Source organism: Mus caroli, unplaced genomic scaffold (genome assembly GCF_978045245.1).
Source record: "Mus caroli unplaced genomic scaffold, Mus_caroli_1 scaffold_20, whole genome shotgun sequence".
Classification (NCBI taxonomy): Eukaryota; Metazoa; Chordata; class Mammalia; order Rodentia; family Muridae; genus Mus; species Mus caroli.
Window position 1 is genome coordinate 33,132,807 of NW_028227275.1, and position 15,279 is coordinate 33,148,085.

The window sequence follows — 15,279 nt, forward strand, 5'->3', positions numbered from 1 at the left end:
CCAACTGCTTAATTAGCCAGAATAAAAAGGTCCTTTGTCAAACAAGCGTCTGTTGCCCCTGACACACCTGACAGGCACATTAGGCAAGGATGACTAGGCGGAAATTGTGCTTGTCTCTCCTGTAAGAGTATACAACTCATTTACATGTGGGCTACATCAGTGACAAACTGCAGGGGGTTAATTTATCAAAACAGAGTAATGTGACTGCATTTGTGATCGATAAACAAATATCACTTAACAGGCACTGAAAGACAAAAACTAAGCAAGTTACCCCAGGCGTAAACAAAACCTCAGAAACTTCTGCTGGTGGATGAGAGAAAATGGGTTATAAGCACCAAGTGTTGCTGGGGAGTTGAAGCAACAGCCTAAGGTAGCAGGCTTCAGGCACTGCCCTCCTGTGAGAGAGAGTTCTCACTTTTCACAAATGGAGGGGAGTCCCCAGAACACTACAGTGTGTCAGTAGGTTAAAACAGTCTGTTAACAAGCTTTCCTCAGAGGATTATCCTCTCCCAGTGTGCTGTACACTGTGATTGTTCTGTTCAGATTAGGTCCTCTGAGCTCGTGAATGGAAAGTACTTCTGGAAAAAGAACATGTGTTAGAATCCCAAACCTTTCTCACTGCCACTCCCAGGCTCTTTGTTGAGAAACTGTCCTGACCCAAGGCTGCAGCACAGGACACCCAGTAATCGTGGGTTTTCAAGTCAGACAGAAGTTGAGTGAATTCCGATTCTTCCTTTTTCTGCCTGCATGCTTTTAACATTTTTTTTTTTTTTCTTTTTGAGACAGGGTTTCTCTGTATAACCCTGGCTGTCCTGGAACTCACTTTGTAGACCAGGCTGGCCTTGAACTCAGAAATCCACCTGCCTCTGCCTCCCAAGTGCTGGGTTTAAAGGTGTGTGCCACCATTGCCTGGCTTTTAACAATTTTTTTAAAATCCCACCCATGTGTCAGTTTACACAGTTGGTAGCTAAGGATACCATCTGCATCATGGGCTTCCTGTGAGCATAAAGCTAGCAATCAATGTATGTAAGGCATTAGACTTTTTTCTGCAATCAGGAAAGGCTAGACCTAATTGCAGTTACGGCCATTTATGGGAGTGATGGGATGAACCTGGCAGAGTTTCTTCTTCTGAGTTGAAGGAGGTGTTGAAACTGGAGAAGAATGAAGCAGTGTCTGTCAGGAGAGCTTGCTCAGGGTTTAACGTCATTGACTGTCCTTGGAGAGGATGGTTCCCAGCACCCACATGGTGGCCCACAACCACCCATAACTCCAATTCCAATGGATGGAAAACCTTTTTTGGATCTCCTAAAGAGTCAGGCATGCATTTGTTGCACATATATACATGCAGGAGAATCACTTAAACACATAAAATGAATACAGTAAAATTTAAAAAGCTGGTCAAAAGCATAGAAACTGGGACTAAGCAGAAAGTATTCTGGGTTTGACTGATACTTGGTGCACTAGATTGGGCTTTTGATGCCAGCTTGGATGTAGCATAGGCAGAGCTGGAAGACGAATAAAAGGTTCTCTCCTACAGTCTAGCTTTACACTTAAAAACGAGCATTTCTCCTTACTTGTTTAGTTTACTCCTGTTGAATAGTTGACATATTTTCTACCTTTTTCACTGCCTCATTCTAAAACTTAAATCACTCTTTTTATTCTATTTGTGCCCTGCTTGTTATTAAACTCAGAGATTCAAATGTATCCTGTGAAGTCGAGAGCATGAACTTCATTGTAGTGTCAACCCTTTCCTTTATGTTTCCTGTGTGTGTGCTAGTGAGCCAGGGATGGGATTGGGCATCTCCAGGCCTCCAGTTACTCACCTATAAAGTGAAGGACATCATAATTTCATTAATTAGTTACAATCATTAATACAAAATAATGGCACATAAGCTCATCTTGGCACAGTTTTAGCTAGCTCTGTGGAGAGCAGGAGGGGATGTTAGTGTAAGAGGTGTCACTGTGGAAACCCATGTTTAAAGGCTGAGTCAGAGGACAGGAGAAGCCCTAGCTGGCCACACATGCCGTCTGAATCTGTACACCATACAGACAAGGTCTCCTGGTCATCCGAAAGCTGGCGAGACTGAGCACCCCAGCAGACGCTATCTGTGCCTGGGCCATGCCTTGTCCTACAAACGCAAGCCTTGCAGACACATCTAGCTCCTTTGTTATAGCACAAAATGTAATCAGTATTCTGTGTATACATGATAAATCAAAGGACCCAAAAGGTTTTTGCATTCATTTTTGGATTGCTGTTTTTCTCTCTACTTGTCATGGAAGGGAAAAAAAGAAATAAAAGGAAGAGATAGGGTTTCTAATTTATGTATTCTTCTCCTTTAAGAAAAAGATAATTTTGAAGGGGATAGCCAGTGCTGGTATCTAACTAGGGCTAAGTAAGCACTGTTTCATTGAACTATAACTACTAGCTTTGGCTTCCAGCATTAGAGCATCATTGTCTGCCATCATCCTAGCCAGATGAGAATTTTGTATACAGAATCATGTAATTCTCATTCACTCTTAGGTATCTCCATGGTTTTAATGCTACTCCAAATAAAAATTTATTGACATTATTTTTACATTTGAAAGAGCCACAATTTGTTATATTTCACATAAAAATCTTGATTTTTCAGCTTCTTTTGAAAAATCGCAACTGTTGTCTACACAGTGGCTTCCTACATATCCAGGATATCTTAAAGCTGCGTATGAGCCCATCACTGTAAATGACCCAGGAGCCACGGTCCTCATTGTTCATGCATCTCTTCCTTCTTCAGTATAGCCAACACCCCTCAATTAAAAGTGAAAATCAGGTCATTTTGTGAATTCCTTTATTCCTGAGTAAATATGTTTGTAAAAAGCCGGGCGTGGTGGCGCACGCCTTTAATCCCAGCACTTGGGAGGCAGAGGCAGGCGGATTTCTGAGTTCGAGGCCAGCCTGGTCTACAGAGTGAGTTCCAGGACAGCCAGGGCTATACAGAGAAACCCTGTCTCGAAAAACCACAAAAAAAAAAAAAAAAAAAAAAAAAAGCCCCAGAAGATCCTCTTCTGAACACAATCTGTTGCAGCTGTGACTGCTGGACTTTTGTGGCTTCTGTGCAGCTTTAGGACTTTGACTAAGAAAGCAATAAGGAAATTCATATGTATAGAAATACCAGTACAACACTGGAGAACATGACTCAGGTCATAATGACAAGCATGGCCCAGCTATTCTCTTGGTACATTAACTATGTCTCCAACCTCTCGCGGCTACAGATTGTGTATTATAAGAGTAGGTTTGTTGTTTTTCAAGGTCCACCGCAAGCTTGAACGGGATGGTGGTTGTAGAAAAAGAATAGGATTAGTCACGCTGTGACGAAGATTTTGAGAAGTAACTTTCTCCCCCAAGCATTGAGTACTTGAGAATTTAATTTTCTTAAGGAACGTAAAATGTTCACCATGTTCCTTACAACTTTAAACTGAATGTATTACTCTTCATAGGCTACCAGTTAAACAGTACTGCATACCTTATCTACAGACCTTGAAATTATGTACCTTTATCCACAGACCAGGAAATTCACATTTATTTTTATTGAATTTGTAACTAGCATATAATATATATGTATGTATGTATGTATGTGTACACACACACAAAGACACACACACTTAGAAATTAATTTAGAGATGATTTACTTTTTATTCTTTATTGACATCCTAACAGCCTTGAAAAGTATCTAGAAAGTATGGTTCATTACAATGGGCATCTATTTCAGATTGTGTTCTGAGATTTGAATATTATGAATATTTATACCATAGTTCATTAAAGAATTGAAATACTTTTAACAGCTGAAATTAAAGGACAGCAGCTTTCAGAGAAGTTCTGCTTCTTAGTCTCAGGCCCAGAGGTATAATAAGGATTTTTTTTAAAAGTAAAATAGTAATTTTCTCTATTTAGTTAAAAGCTGGTGACAGTGACTAAAGATAGACATGGGCTGTGATGGCAGTGTATTGGTATGAGTGGTATTATATGTCCAAAGCCTCATAATAGGATTGAAGAACTGCAGTGACACTTATCATGCTTATCATGACACTTTAAACTGTTTTCATGTATTCTAGAGACCATCATGCAGACTTCAGAGACGGGTTCAGACACAGGTTCGACAGTGACTCTGCAGACGTCTGTGGCTAGCCAAGCAGCAGTGCCTACACAGGTGGTACAGCAAGTGCCAGTGCAGCAGCAGGTAAGGACCTGGTCATCTGAGAGGTGCTGTCTGTGATGACTGATGGAGCTTACTCCAAAGACGACTAGGGTTTACTCTCTTGCTTCTCGGAGGACTGAGGCAGTGCTCCAGCTCACTTATTAAGTTTGGTTAGCAAACATTCCTTGGTTAGTTCCCTGGTGTGCCGGGTCCTTTCCTTGCTGGGCTGTAGAGGTAATAGGACAAATTATAGACCATGTTCTTCTCCTAAGAACTTCTAATGATTACAGGGAGTTGATTTTTCTAACTTGTCCACTTTACATTTTCTCCTCTCTTTGCACTGCTTACTAGAGCTCCTTTTATATTGAAATTTCACCAATAATATATTTTTTTTACTCAGGTTGAGTTGTACTTAATAATGAAAAGCATGATGTATTTTATTTACAAGAATTTTGCTGTTGTGGTATTTTAGAAATTGCCTTGGCACTGGTTAGCTGCTAAATACTATTTAGTGAAAATAAAATATTCTTAAAGGTCTGTATATCTGACTCATCCCATTTAATGAATTGCAGAAGAATTCATCACCAGATACTTAGTACAGGTCTTATTCATGCTGAGGGAATTTGACTTGTTTTGAAAAGATACTGATAAGTACTATGTGCCAGTTAACAGTTCTGTGTGTGGACTGTGAGCACACTGTGAGTTATTTGTTCCCTTTAGTGGCAAGGACTTGCATATTTCAAAATAGTAGGTACGTTTATCATTTCACTTCTTCCCTCCTTCCTTCCATCCATCCACTCATCCTTCCTTCCTTCCTTCATTTCTTTTTTCCTATTTTTCTTCCCTCCCTCCTCTCTCTCTCTCTCTCTCTCTCTCTCTCTCTCTCTCAGTCTCTCTCTGTCTCTGACTTTGTCTTTGTCTCTGTCTCTCTCCCTCTCCCTCTCCCTCTCTCTTCACTAGTACTAAAAAGGAACTTCTACAAATAGTGCCTTAAAAGCCCCTGGGATTACCAATTTAACACTTTTCAAAAAGGTAGGACTTGCTTCAAAGAATAATAGGTAAAGATCAATTGAGACATTGTTCTGCGTTAAGAAGTTAACACCAATCTGTCAATATTAAGCACTTTCTGAACAGGTAAGATTTCTGGTTCAGGATCTAATTTTGATCCGACCCATGTAAAAACATGACACTTTGAATGAGAATAAATGTGCCAGCAGTTCCTAGTTCCAGAGCGTAACTTTTTGGGATGGTAGCAGGTCTGTGGTATGTATCTCACCCTCAAGAGATGGCAGCAGGTCTGTGGTATGTATCTCACCCTCAAGAGATGGCAGCAGGTCTGTGGTATGTATCTCACCCTCAAGAGATGGCAGCAGGTCTGTGGTATGTATCTGACCCTCATGAGATGGTAGCAGGTCTGTGGTATGTATCTCACCCTCAAGAGATGGCAGCAGGTCTGTAGTATGTATCTTACTCTCATGAGATGGTAGCAGGTTTGAATCTATCCTGATCTATCCTAGTCCTTACTTTCTTCCTCTGTTTCTTTGTTTTAGCTTTCAGAGACAGTTTTTTTTTTATTAAATTTGTATATTGCATATTATCCAGTGCTTTCTATAGCTTATGTATAGTATGTATAATAATGGAAAGAGCCAAATAATTCATTGACTTTGTTACTAAAATCAATGTATCGGAGCTTGGCACCCCTCTTTTCCCATGTACTGTTTCTCAGAGAGAGCTATGTTTGTCTCTTCATTCATTGTTTTCATGTGTACTTGGATAGATTTAGAAATACCTTATCCTTACTACTTTGCTGTGTCTTTTTTGTTTTGTTTTTAGTATTTAACATGCTTCCTTTGGGTCTTCAATATATGATCTCTCTCTTTCATGTACATACAAACACACATACTCTTCCCGTTCTTTATGGTAGTAATAATATTTTAAAGTTACTATGTATGTAATATTTAGTATGTATTTCCTTTGTTTTGCTGAACTGACAGTAGAATTGAGGGCCTTATGTTTGTTCAGCAAGTACTTTACTATTAATCTATATCTTCATCCTTCTTCTGATGTATTAGCTTGAACTGTGTGAGTCTCTGATATGCAGAGCAATTATTTCAAATATACTGCCTACTATTTGCAATTGAACATGGTAGGACAATATCCAGTGTTTATGCTGCTATGTAGAAATGCTGCTAGCATCTAGTATAGTAATCAAAGACTTAGTGAATTTTTTTTTCACTTGTGAGATTGCTGTGCTCTAAAATATAAAAATAAAAACAGTCTAGAAAGACAGCTCAGCAGTTAAAAGCTCATGCTTTTTTGTTTTGTTTTGTTTTGTTTTCTTTTTTGTTGTTGTTTTGTTCTTGTTGGTTGGTTGTGTTTTTTGTTTTGTTTTGTTTTTGGGTTTTGTGTGTGTGTGTGTGTGTATTTTGTTTTGTTTTGTTTTGGAAGACCCAATATGTACACATAGTAGTTCAGTTCCCAATATGTACACATAGTAGCTGTCTACCAACTTTAAGCCTGTCTCTGGAGGGATCAAGTACCCTCCCTCTATGGGCACTAAAGACTTTTGTGTGCCTACAGATGCTCATTTACACGTAAGTAAAAATAAAGGAAATCTTTAAAATAAATGTTGATATGTACAAGAGAAACACTTTTCTGACTTCTGATCCTCTGTATGGGGACGGTGAGATGCTTTTCTCTCTAAAATTTACAGAATGAAACAATTCTCGATTTCCTGCAACTTTAAGGTGGTGCCTGAGATAGACAGATTTTCACACACAGTGCTGGGACCTGGGTTGGCCTTTCTCCCCTCAACTCTTCAGTCCTTTGGCTCTGGAAATCTTAAGTTTTTATAAATGATTGTGTTCCCTCTGTTTCCTCTTTTTGTTCTTATACATCTTCTTGTTTGACTTTCATTTTCCCCTTTAACTGTTATTTCTAATGTCATACTTTTATTGAAAATTATTTATGTTTACTTGTATAACATTATTTTGCAGTTGTTTCTTTTCTTTATGAAGGTACTATTATTTTCTAAGTTGGTGTCCTTTCTTTTCATTCAGTTTATTTCAAGATAATCTGTTCCAGAGTGTGTGTGGTGTTGTACACCTATAATCAAAACTGGGTTGACTGAGGCAGGAGGTCCAGAAGTTTGAAGCCAGCCTGAGTTATAAAGAATAGCCTATTTCTAAAAACCAAATTAATAATTAAAAAATAAAATTTAGAAGATACCACAGTATTCTTGCCTTTTAAAACATTTATTTTGGGGGTTATAATACACTTTTATAATTCCCCCCCACTTCCATTTCCTCCTTCCAAACCCTACCATATATCCCTCCTTGATTTCTTTCTAATTCGTGGACTCTTTTTACACTTTGTTGATAGATGTATACATACAAACACACACATACACACATACATTCTGAAATACATAAATTCAGTTTGTATGTTACTTGTATATATGTTTTCAGTATGGATCATTTTTTATTGAATAATCAGTTGGTGGGCTCTTCTCTGGGAAGAGTATTTCTTCCATTCTCAGCATTTTTCAGTTGCCTGTAATTCTTTGTGTGTAGTTGAGACTATTTAGTCTTTCCTCTATCCACTTTGGTGTGTCTATAATTGATCTTGTTCAGCTCAAGTTTGGTCAGTGATGTTCGTGAGACTTTATAGGTGTACCTCCTGACATAATTAGGAGACACAGCCTCACAGTAAATTCCCAGATCCTTTGGATCTTAGAATTTTTTTTTTAATATTTTTATTACATATTTTCCTCAATTACATTTCCAATGCTATCCCAAAAGTCCCCCATAGCGCCCCCCACTTCCCTACCCACCCATTCCCATTCTTTTGGCCCTGGCATTCCCCTATATTGGGGCATATAAAGTTTGCAAGTCCAATGGGCCTCTCTTTCCATTGATGGCCGACTAGGCCATCTTTCGATACATATGCAGCTAGAGACAAGAGCTCCAGGGTTCTGGTTAGTACATCATGTTGTTCCAACAATAGGGTTGCAGATCCCTTTAGCTCCTTGGGTACTTTCTCTAGCTTCTCCATTGGGAGCCCGGTGATACATCCAATAGCTGACTGTGAACATCCACTCCTGTGTTTGCTAGGCCCCAGCATCGTCTCACAAGAGACAGCTAAATTTGGGTCCTTTAAGCAAAATCTTGCTAGTGTATGCAATGGTGTCAGCGTTTAGAAGCTGATTATGGGATGGATCCCTGGATACGGCAGTCTCTAAATGGTCCATCCTTTCATCACAGCTACGAACTTTGTCTCTGTAACTCCTTCCCTGGGTGTTTTGTTCCCAATTCTAAGAAGGGGCACAGTGTCCACACTTTGGTCTTCATTCTTCTTGAGTTTCATGCGTTTAGCAAATTGTATCTTATATCTTGGGTATCCTAAGTTTTGGGCTAATATCCACTTATCAGTGAATACATATTGTGTGAGTTCTTTTGTGATTGTGTTACTTCACTCAAGATGATGCCCTCCAGGTCCATCCATTTGGCTAGGAATTTCATAAATTCATTCTTTTTAATAGCTGAGTAGTACTCCATTGTGTAAATGTACCATAATTTCTGTATCCATTCCTCTGTTGAGGGACATCTGGGTTCTTTCCAGCTTCTGGCTATTATAAATAGGGCTGCTATGAACATAGTGGAGCATGTGTCCTTTTTACCGGTTGGGACATCTTCTGGATATATGCCCAGGAGAGGTATTGCTGGATCCTCCGGTAGTACTATGTCCAATTTTCTGAGGAACCGCCAGACTGATTTCCAGAGTGGTTGTACAAGCTTGCAATCCCACCAACAATGGAGGAGTGTTCCTCTTTCTCCACATCCTCGCCAGCATCTGCTGTCACCTGAATTTTTGATCTTAGCCATTCTGACTGGTGTGAGGTGGAATCTCAGGGTTGTTTTGATTTGCATTTCCCTGATGATTAAGGATGTTGAACATTTTTTCAGGTGCTTCTCTGCCATTCGGTATTCCTCAAGTGAGAATTCTTTGTTCAGTTCTGAGCCCCATTTTTTAATGGGGTTATTTGACTTTCTGGAGTCCACCTTCTTGAGTTCTTTATATATATTGGATATTAGTCCCTTATCTGATTTAGGATAGGTGAAGATCCTTTCCCAATCTGTTGGTGGTTTTTTTGTCTTATTGATGGTGGCCTTGCAGAAGCTTTGCAGTTTCATGAGGTCCCACTTGTCAATTCTCGATCTTACAGCACAAGCCATTACTGTTCTATTCAGGAATTTTTCCCCTGTGCCCATATCTTCAAGGCTTTTCCCCACTTTCTCCTCTATAAGTTTCAGTGTCTCTGGTTTTATGTGAAGTTCCTTGATCCACTTAGACTTCACCTTAGTACAAGGAGATAGGAATGGATCGATTCGCATTCTTCTACATGTTAACAACCAGTTGTGCCAGCACCATTTGTTGAAAATGCTGTCTTTCTTCCACTGGATGTTTTTAGCTCCCTTGTCGAAGATCAAGTGACCGTAGGTGTGTGGGTTCATTTCTGGGTCTTCAATTCTATTCCATTGGTCTATTTGTCTGTCACTATACCAGTACCATGCAGTTTCTTATCACAATTGCTCTGTAGTAAAGCTTTAGGTCCGGCATGGTGATTCCACCAGAGGTTCTTTAATCCTTGATAAGAGTTTTTGCTATCCTAGGTTTTTTGTTATTCCAGATGAATTTGCAGATTGCACTTTCTAATTCGTTGAAGAATTGATTTGGAATTTTGATGGGGATTGCATTGAATCTGTAGATTGCTTTTGGCAAGATAGCCATTTTTACAATGTTGATCCTGCCAATCCATGAGCATGCGAGATCTTTCCATCTTCTGAGATCTTCTATAATTTCTTTCTTCAGAGACTTGAAGTTTTTATTATACAGATCTTTCACTTCCTTAGTTAGAGTCACGCCAAGATATTTTATATTATTTGTGACTATTGAGAAGGGTGTTGTTTCCCTAATTTCTTTCTCAGCCTGTTTATTCTTTGTGTAGAGAAAGGCCATTGATTTGTTTGAGTTAATTTTATATCCAGCTACTTCACCGAAGCTGTTTATCAGGCTTAGGAGTTCTCTGGTGGAATTTTTAGGGTCACTTATATATACTATCATATCATCTGCAAAAAGTGATATTTTGCCTTCATCTTTTCCAATTTGTATCCCTTTGATCTCCTTTTGTTGTCGAATTGCTCTGGCTAGGACTTCAAGTACAATGTTGAATAGGTATGGAGAAAGTGGACAGCCTTGTCTAGTCCCTGATTTTAGAGGGATTGCTTCAAGCTTCTGACCATTTACTTTGATGTTGGCTACTGGTTTGCTGTAGATTGCTTTTATCATGTTTAGGTATGGGCCTTGAATTCCTGATCTTTCCAAGACTTTTATCATGAATGGGTGTTGGATCTTGTCAAATGCTTTTTCCGCATCTAACGAGATGACCATGTGGTTTTTGTCTTTGAGTTTGTTTATATACTGGATTATGTGGATGGATTTCCGTATATTGAACCATCCCTGCATCCCTGGGATGAAACCTACTTGGTCAGGATGGATGATTGTTTTGATGTGTTCTTGGATTCGGTTAGCAAGAACTTTATTGAGGATTTTTGCATCAATATTCATAAGGGATATTGGTCTGAAGTTTTCTATCTTTGTTGGGTCTTTTTGTGGTTTAGGTATCAGAGTAATTGTGGCTTCATAGAATGAGTTGGGTAGAGTACCTTCTGTTTCTATTTTGTGGAATAGTTTGTGAAGAACTGGGATTAGATCTTCTTTGAAGGTCTGATAGAACTCTGCACTAAACCCATCTGGTCCTGGGCTTTTTTTAGTTGGGAGACTATTAATGACTGCTTCTATTTCTTTGGGGGATATAGGGCTGTTTAGATCATTAACCTGATCTTGATTCAACTTTGGTACCTGGTATCTGTCTAGGAACTTCTCCATTTCATCCAGGTTCTCCAGTTTTGTTGAGTATAGCCTTTGGTAGAAGGATCTGATGGTGTTTTGGATGTCTTCAGGATCTGTTGTTATGTCTCCTTTTTCATTTCTGATTTTGTTAATTAGGATGCTTTCCCTGTGCCCTCTAGTGAGTCTGGCTAAGGGTTTATCTATCTTGTTGATTTTCTCAAAGAACCAGCTCCTTGATTGGTTGATTCTTTGAATAGTTTTTTCTTGTTTCCACTTGGTTGATTTCACCCCTGAGTTTGATTATTTCCTGCCGTCTACTCCTCTTGGGTGAATTTGCTTCCTTCTGTTCTAGTGCTTTTAGGTATTTTGTCAAGCTGCTAATGTGTGCTCTCTCTAGTTTTCTTTTGGAGGCACTCAGAGCTATGAGTTTTCCTCTTAGAAATGCTTTCATTGCGTCCCATAAGTTTGGGTATGTTGTGGCTTCATTTTCATTGAACTCTAAAAAGTCCTTAATTTCTTTCTTTATTCCTTCCTTGACCAAGGTATCATTGAGAAGAGTGTTGTTCAGTTTCCACGTGAAGGTTGGCTTTTTATTATTTATTTTTTTATTGAAGATCAGCCTTAGTCCATGGTGATCTGATAGGATGCATGGGACAATTTCAATATTTTTGTATCTGTTGAGGCCTGCTTTGTGACCAATTATGTGGTCAATTTTGGAGAAGGTACCATGAGGTGCTGAGAAGAAGGTATATCCTTTTGTTTTAGGATAGAATGTTCTGTAGATATCTGCCAGATCCATTTGATTCATAATTTCTCTTAGTTTCTCTGTGTCCCTGTTTAGTTTCTGTTTCCATGATCTGTCCTTTGGTGAAAGTGGTGTGTTGAAGTCTCCCACTATTATTGTATGAGGTGCAATGTGTGCTTTGAGATTTATTAAAGTTTCTTTAATGAATGTGGCTGCCTTTGTATTTGGAGCATAGATATTCAGGATTGATAGTTCCTCTTGGAGGATTTTACCTTTGATGAGTATGAAGTGTCCCTCCCTGCCTTTTTTAATGACTTTGGGTTGGAAGTCAATCTTATCAGATATTAGAATGGCTACTCCAGCTTGTTTCTTCATACCATTTGCTTGGAAAATTGTTTTCCAGCCTTTCATTCTGAGGTAGTGTCTATCTTTTTCTCTGAGATGAGTTTCCTGTAAGCAGCAAAATGTTGGGTCTTGTTTGTGTAGCCAGTTTGTTAGTCTATGTCTTTTTATCGGGGAGTTGAGTCCATTGATATTAAGAGATATTAAGGAAAAGTAATTGTTGTTTCCTGTTATTTTTGTTGTTAAAGTTGGCATTCTGTTCTTGTGGCTGTCTTCTTTTAGGTTTGTTGAGGGATTACCTTCTTGTTGTTTCTAGGGCGTGGTTCCTGTCCTTGTATTGGTTTTTTTCTGTTATTATCCTTTGAAGGGATGGATTCGTGGAGAGATAATGTGTGAATTTGGTTTTGTCATGGAATACTTTGGTTTCTCCATCTATGTTAATTGAGAGTTTGGCTGGGTATAGTAGCCTGGGCTGGAATTTGTGTTCTTTTAGTGTCTGTATAACATCCGTCCAGGATCTTCTGGCTTTCATAGTCTCTGGTGAAAAATCTGGTGTAATTCTGATAGGCTTGCCTTTATATGTTACTTGGCCTTTTTCTCTCACTGCTTTTAGTATTCTATCTTTATTTAGAGCATTTGTTGCTCTGATTATTATGTGTCGGGAGGTATTTCTTTTCTGGTCCAGTCTATTTGGAGTTCTGTAGGCTTCTTGTATGTTCATGGGCATCTCTTTCTTTAGATTTGGGAAGTTTTCTTCTATAATTTTGTTGAAGATGTTTGCTGGTCCTTTGAGTTGAAAATCTTCATTCTCATCCACTCCTATTATCCGTAGGTTTGGTCTTCTCATTGTGTCCTGTATTTCTTGGATGTTTTGAGTTAGGATCTTTTTGCATTTTACATTTTCCTTGATTGTTGTGCCCATGTTCTCTATGGAATCTTCTGCACCTGAGATTCTCTCTTCCATCTCTTGTATTCTGTTGCTGATGCTGGTATCTATGGTTCCAGATTTCTTTCCTAGGGTTTCTATCTCCAGTGTTGCCTCATTTTGGGTTTTCTTTATTGTGTCTACTTCCCTTTTTAGGTCTAGTATGGTTTTGTTCATTTCCATCATCTGTTTGGATGTGTTTTCCTGTTTTTCTGTAAGGACTTCTACCTGTTTGATTATGTTATCCTGTTTTTCTTTAAGGATTTGTAACTCTTTAGCAGTGTTCTCCTGCAATTCTTTAAGGGATTTTTGTGCTTCCTCTTTACTGTCTTCTCCCTGTTTACCAGTGTTCCTTTGTATTTCTTTAAGTGTGTTATTAAAGTCCTTCTTGAAGTCCTCTACCATCATCATGAGATATGCTTTTAGATCCGTGTCTAGCTTTTCCGGTGTGTTGGGGTTCCCTGGACTGGGCGAAGTGGGAGTGCTGGGTTCTGATGATGGTGAGTGGTCTTGGTTTCTGTTAGTAAGATTATTACATTTACCTTTCGCCATCTGGTAATCTCTGGGGTTAGTTGTTGTCGTTGTCACTGTTTAAAGATTGGAGCAGAAGCTGTGTTCCACTCACCAGCAGTCTCAAAATCCTGTGGCAGGGCTCGTGGGTAGCTGGCGGGTGTCAGCCGACCCTGTGCTCTACCTACCTCGGTGCTGATCCGGCCGGATGAGGCCTGTGGCCCTACTCAGGCCCGTTTCTGCTTCCCTAACTAATGCAGTCTCAGGTCCCGCGCTCAATTTGATTGGAGCAGAAGCTGTGTTCCACTCACCAGAAGTCTTAAGATCCTGTGGCGGTGTTGTGGGTAGCTGGCGAGTGTCAGCCGACCCTGCGCCCTAGCTACCCTGGTGCTTTTCTTACCGGAAGAGTGGATCTTAGAATTTTATACTCCTTCTTTTGCAATATGCCCTGAGCCTTAGGATTGATGGATTTTTAAATTTGTGTGTGTTTATGTGTGTGTGTGTGTGTTTGTTTTGAAGCTGTATCCGTTGAGACTGGCAAAGAGAAGTTTCCTTGATGAAGGGTGACAACACTTATCTGTGGATATAAAGACAAGTATTTAGAATATAGTTAGGGGGTTGCTAAAGTGGTCTTTGTAGATTCTCCTCCAAGATCCATGATTTCACTCTCCTTGGGTAGTTGCACTTAATTTTTGTATAAATAAAGTCCCATTAAGAAACTTTTCCCCATGTTTTGTTATGCAGGCTGACGCATACGTTTTCTTCTGGTAGTCTCATTGCTTCATGCTTATGACTTTGATCATTTGGAGTTAGTTTTTATGCAAGGTGATAGATGTGGCTCTATTTTTGTTCTTTGGCATGTGGTCCAGTTTTCTTAGCCCCATTTATGGGAAGTTTTTTTTTTCTTTCCCAGCCTTTGTTTTTGGCATCTTTGTCTAATACTAAGTGTATGAAGTCACATATACTTATGTTTAGGTCTTAGATTTTGTACCATTGGTCTACATATTTGTTTTTGTACCAGTTCTATATTGTGTTTATCTTAAGATAAAGGCAATATAATCCTAAGAACTGGATAGAGCAGGACACTGAATATGGGATCTGAGCTAGATCTACGAGGTTAGGGAGGTCATATAGATAGGGGGCATCAGGGAGACTCACTTGTCTAGATCCTGGGAAGGATGTCAGAGTAGCTAGATGTGGCATAGAATATACCTATGGTTGTGCCAGGTGGCACAGTTCTGCACTCGATCCTGGAGGAGGATGAGGAAGATCTTTCTTGGGGGAGGTTTAATTTAGTGAAGCTTTAGTGAATTTTGTTTGTTTGTTTGTTTCCCTGTTTTGGTTTTTGTCTATACTATTCATGTTAAAAAATGTGTTCAAATGTAGATAATCTTTAGGTATTTATCCGAATTTAAAATGTGTGGAAGTAGGTGTTATAACCCCACATCAAGGAAGTGAATATAAAGATTGTCATTGGTTTGACACTTGTCTGGGCCACCTCGAGAGTTACAGACCAGCATTGGCTTTCTTATCAAATCCTGTCTTAAAGAACAATACAAATCAAATCAAAACAACAGCAACAAAAACTCTAAACATAAGGTCAAATCAAATATACACAAGAGCAAACCAAATAAAATATAGGTATAAGAATCTGGTCTGAATGCCTTAGTGGG

At 39.2% G+C, this 15,279-nt stretch overlaps 1 protein-coding gene across 8 annotated transcripts in view; it reads left to right on the forward strand.

Moving 5' to 3' along the window:
* The window catches only part of Rfx3 (regulatory factor X3), a 265,021-nt gene that overhangs the window by 103,485 nt on the left and 146,257 nt on the right, over positions 1-15,279 (forward strand). For all 8 annotated transcript variants that reach the window (XM_029472432.2, XM_029472430.2, XM_085834163.1 and 5 more), the window contains one exon: positions 4,090-4,214. In XM_029472432.2, the coding sequence (XP_029328292.1) occupies positions 4,098-4,214 (117 nt within the window). In that variant the 5' untranslated portion in view covers positions 4,090-4,097. The remainder of the gene's footprint in view (positions 1-4,089; positions 4,215-15,279) is intronic.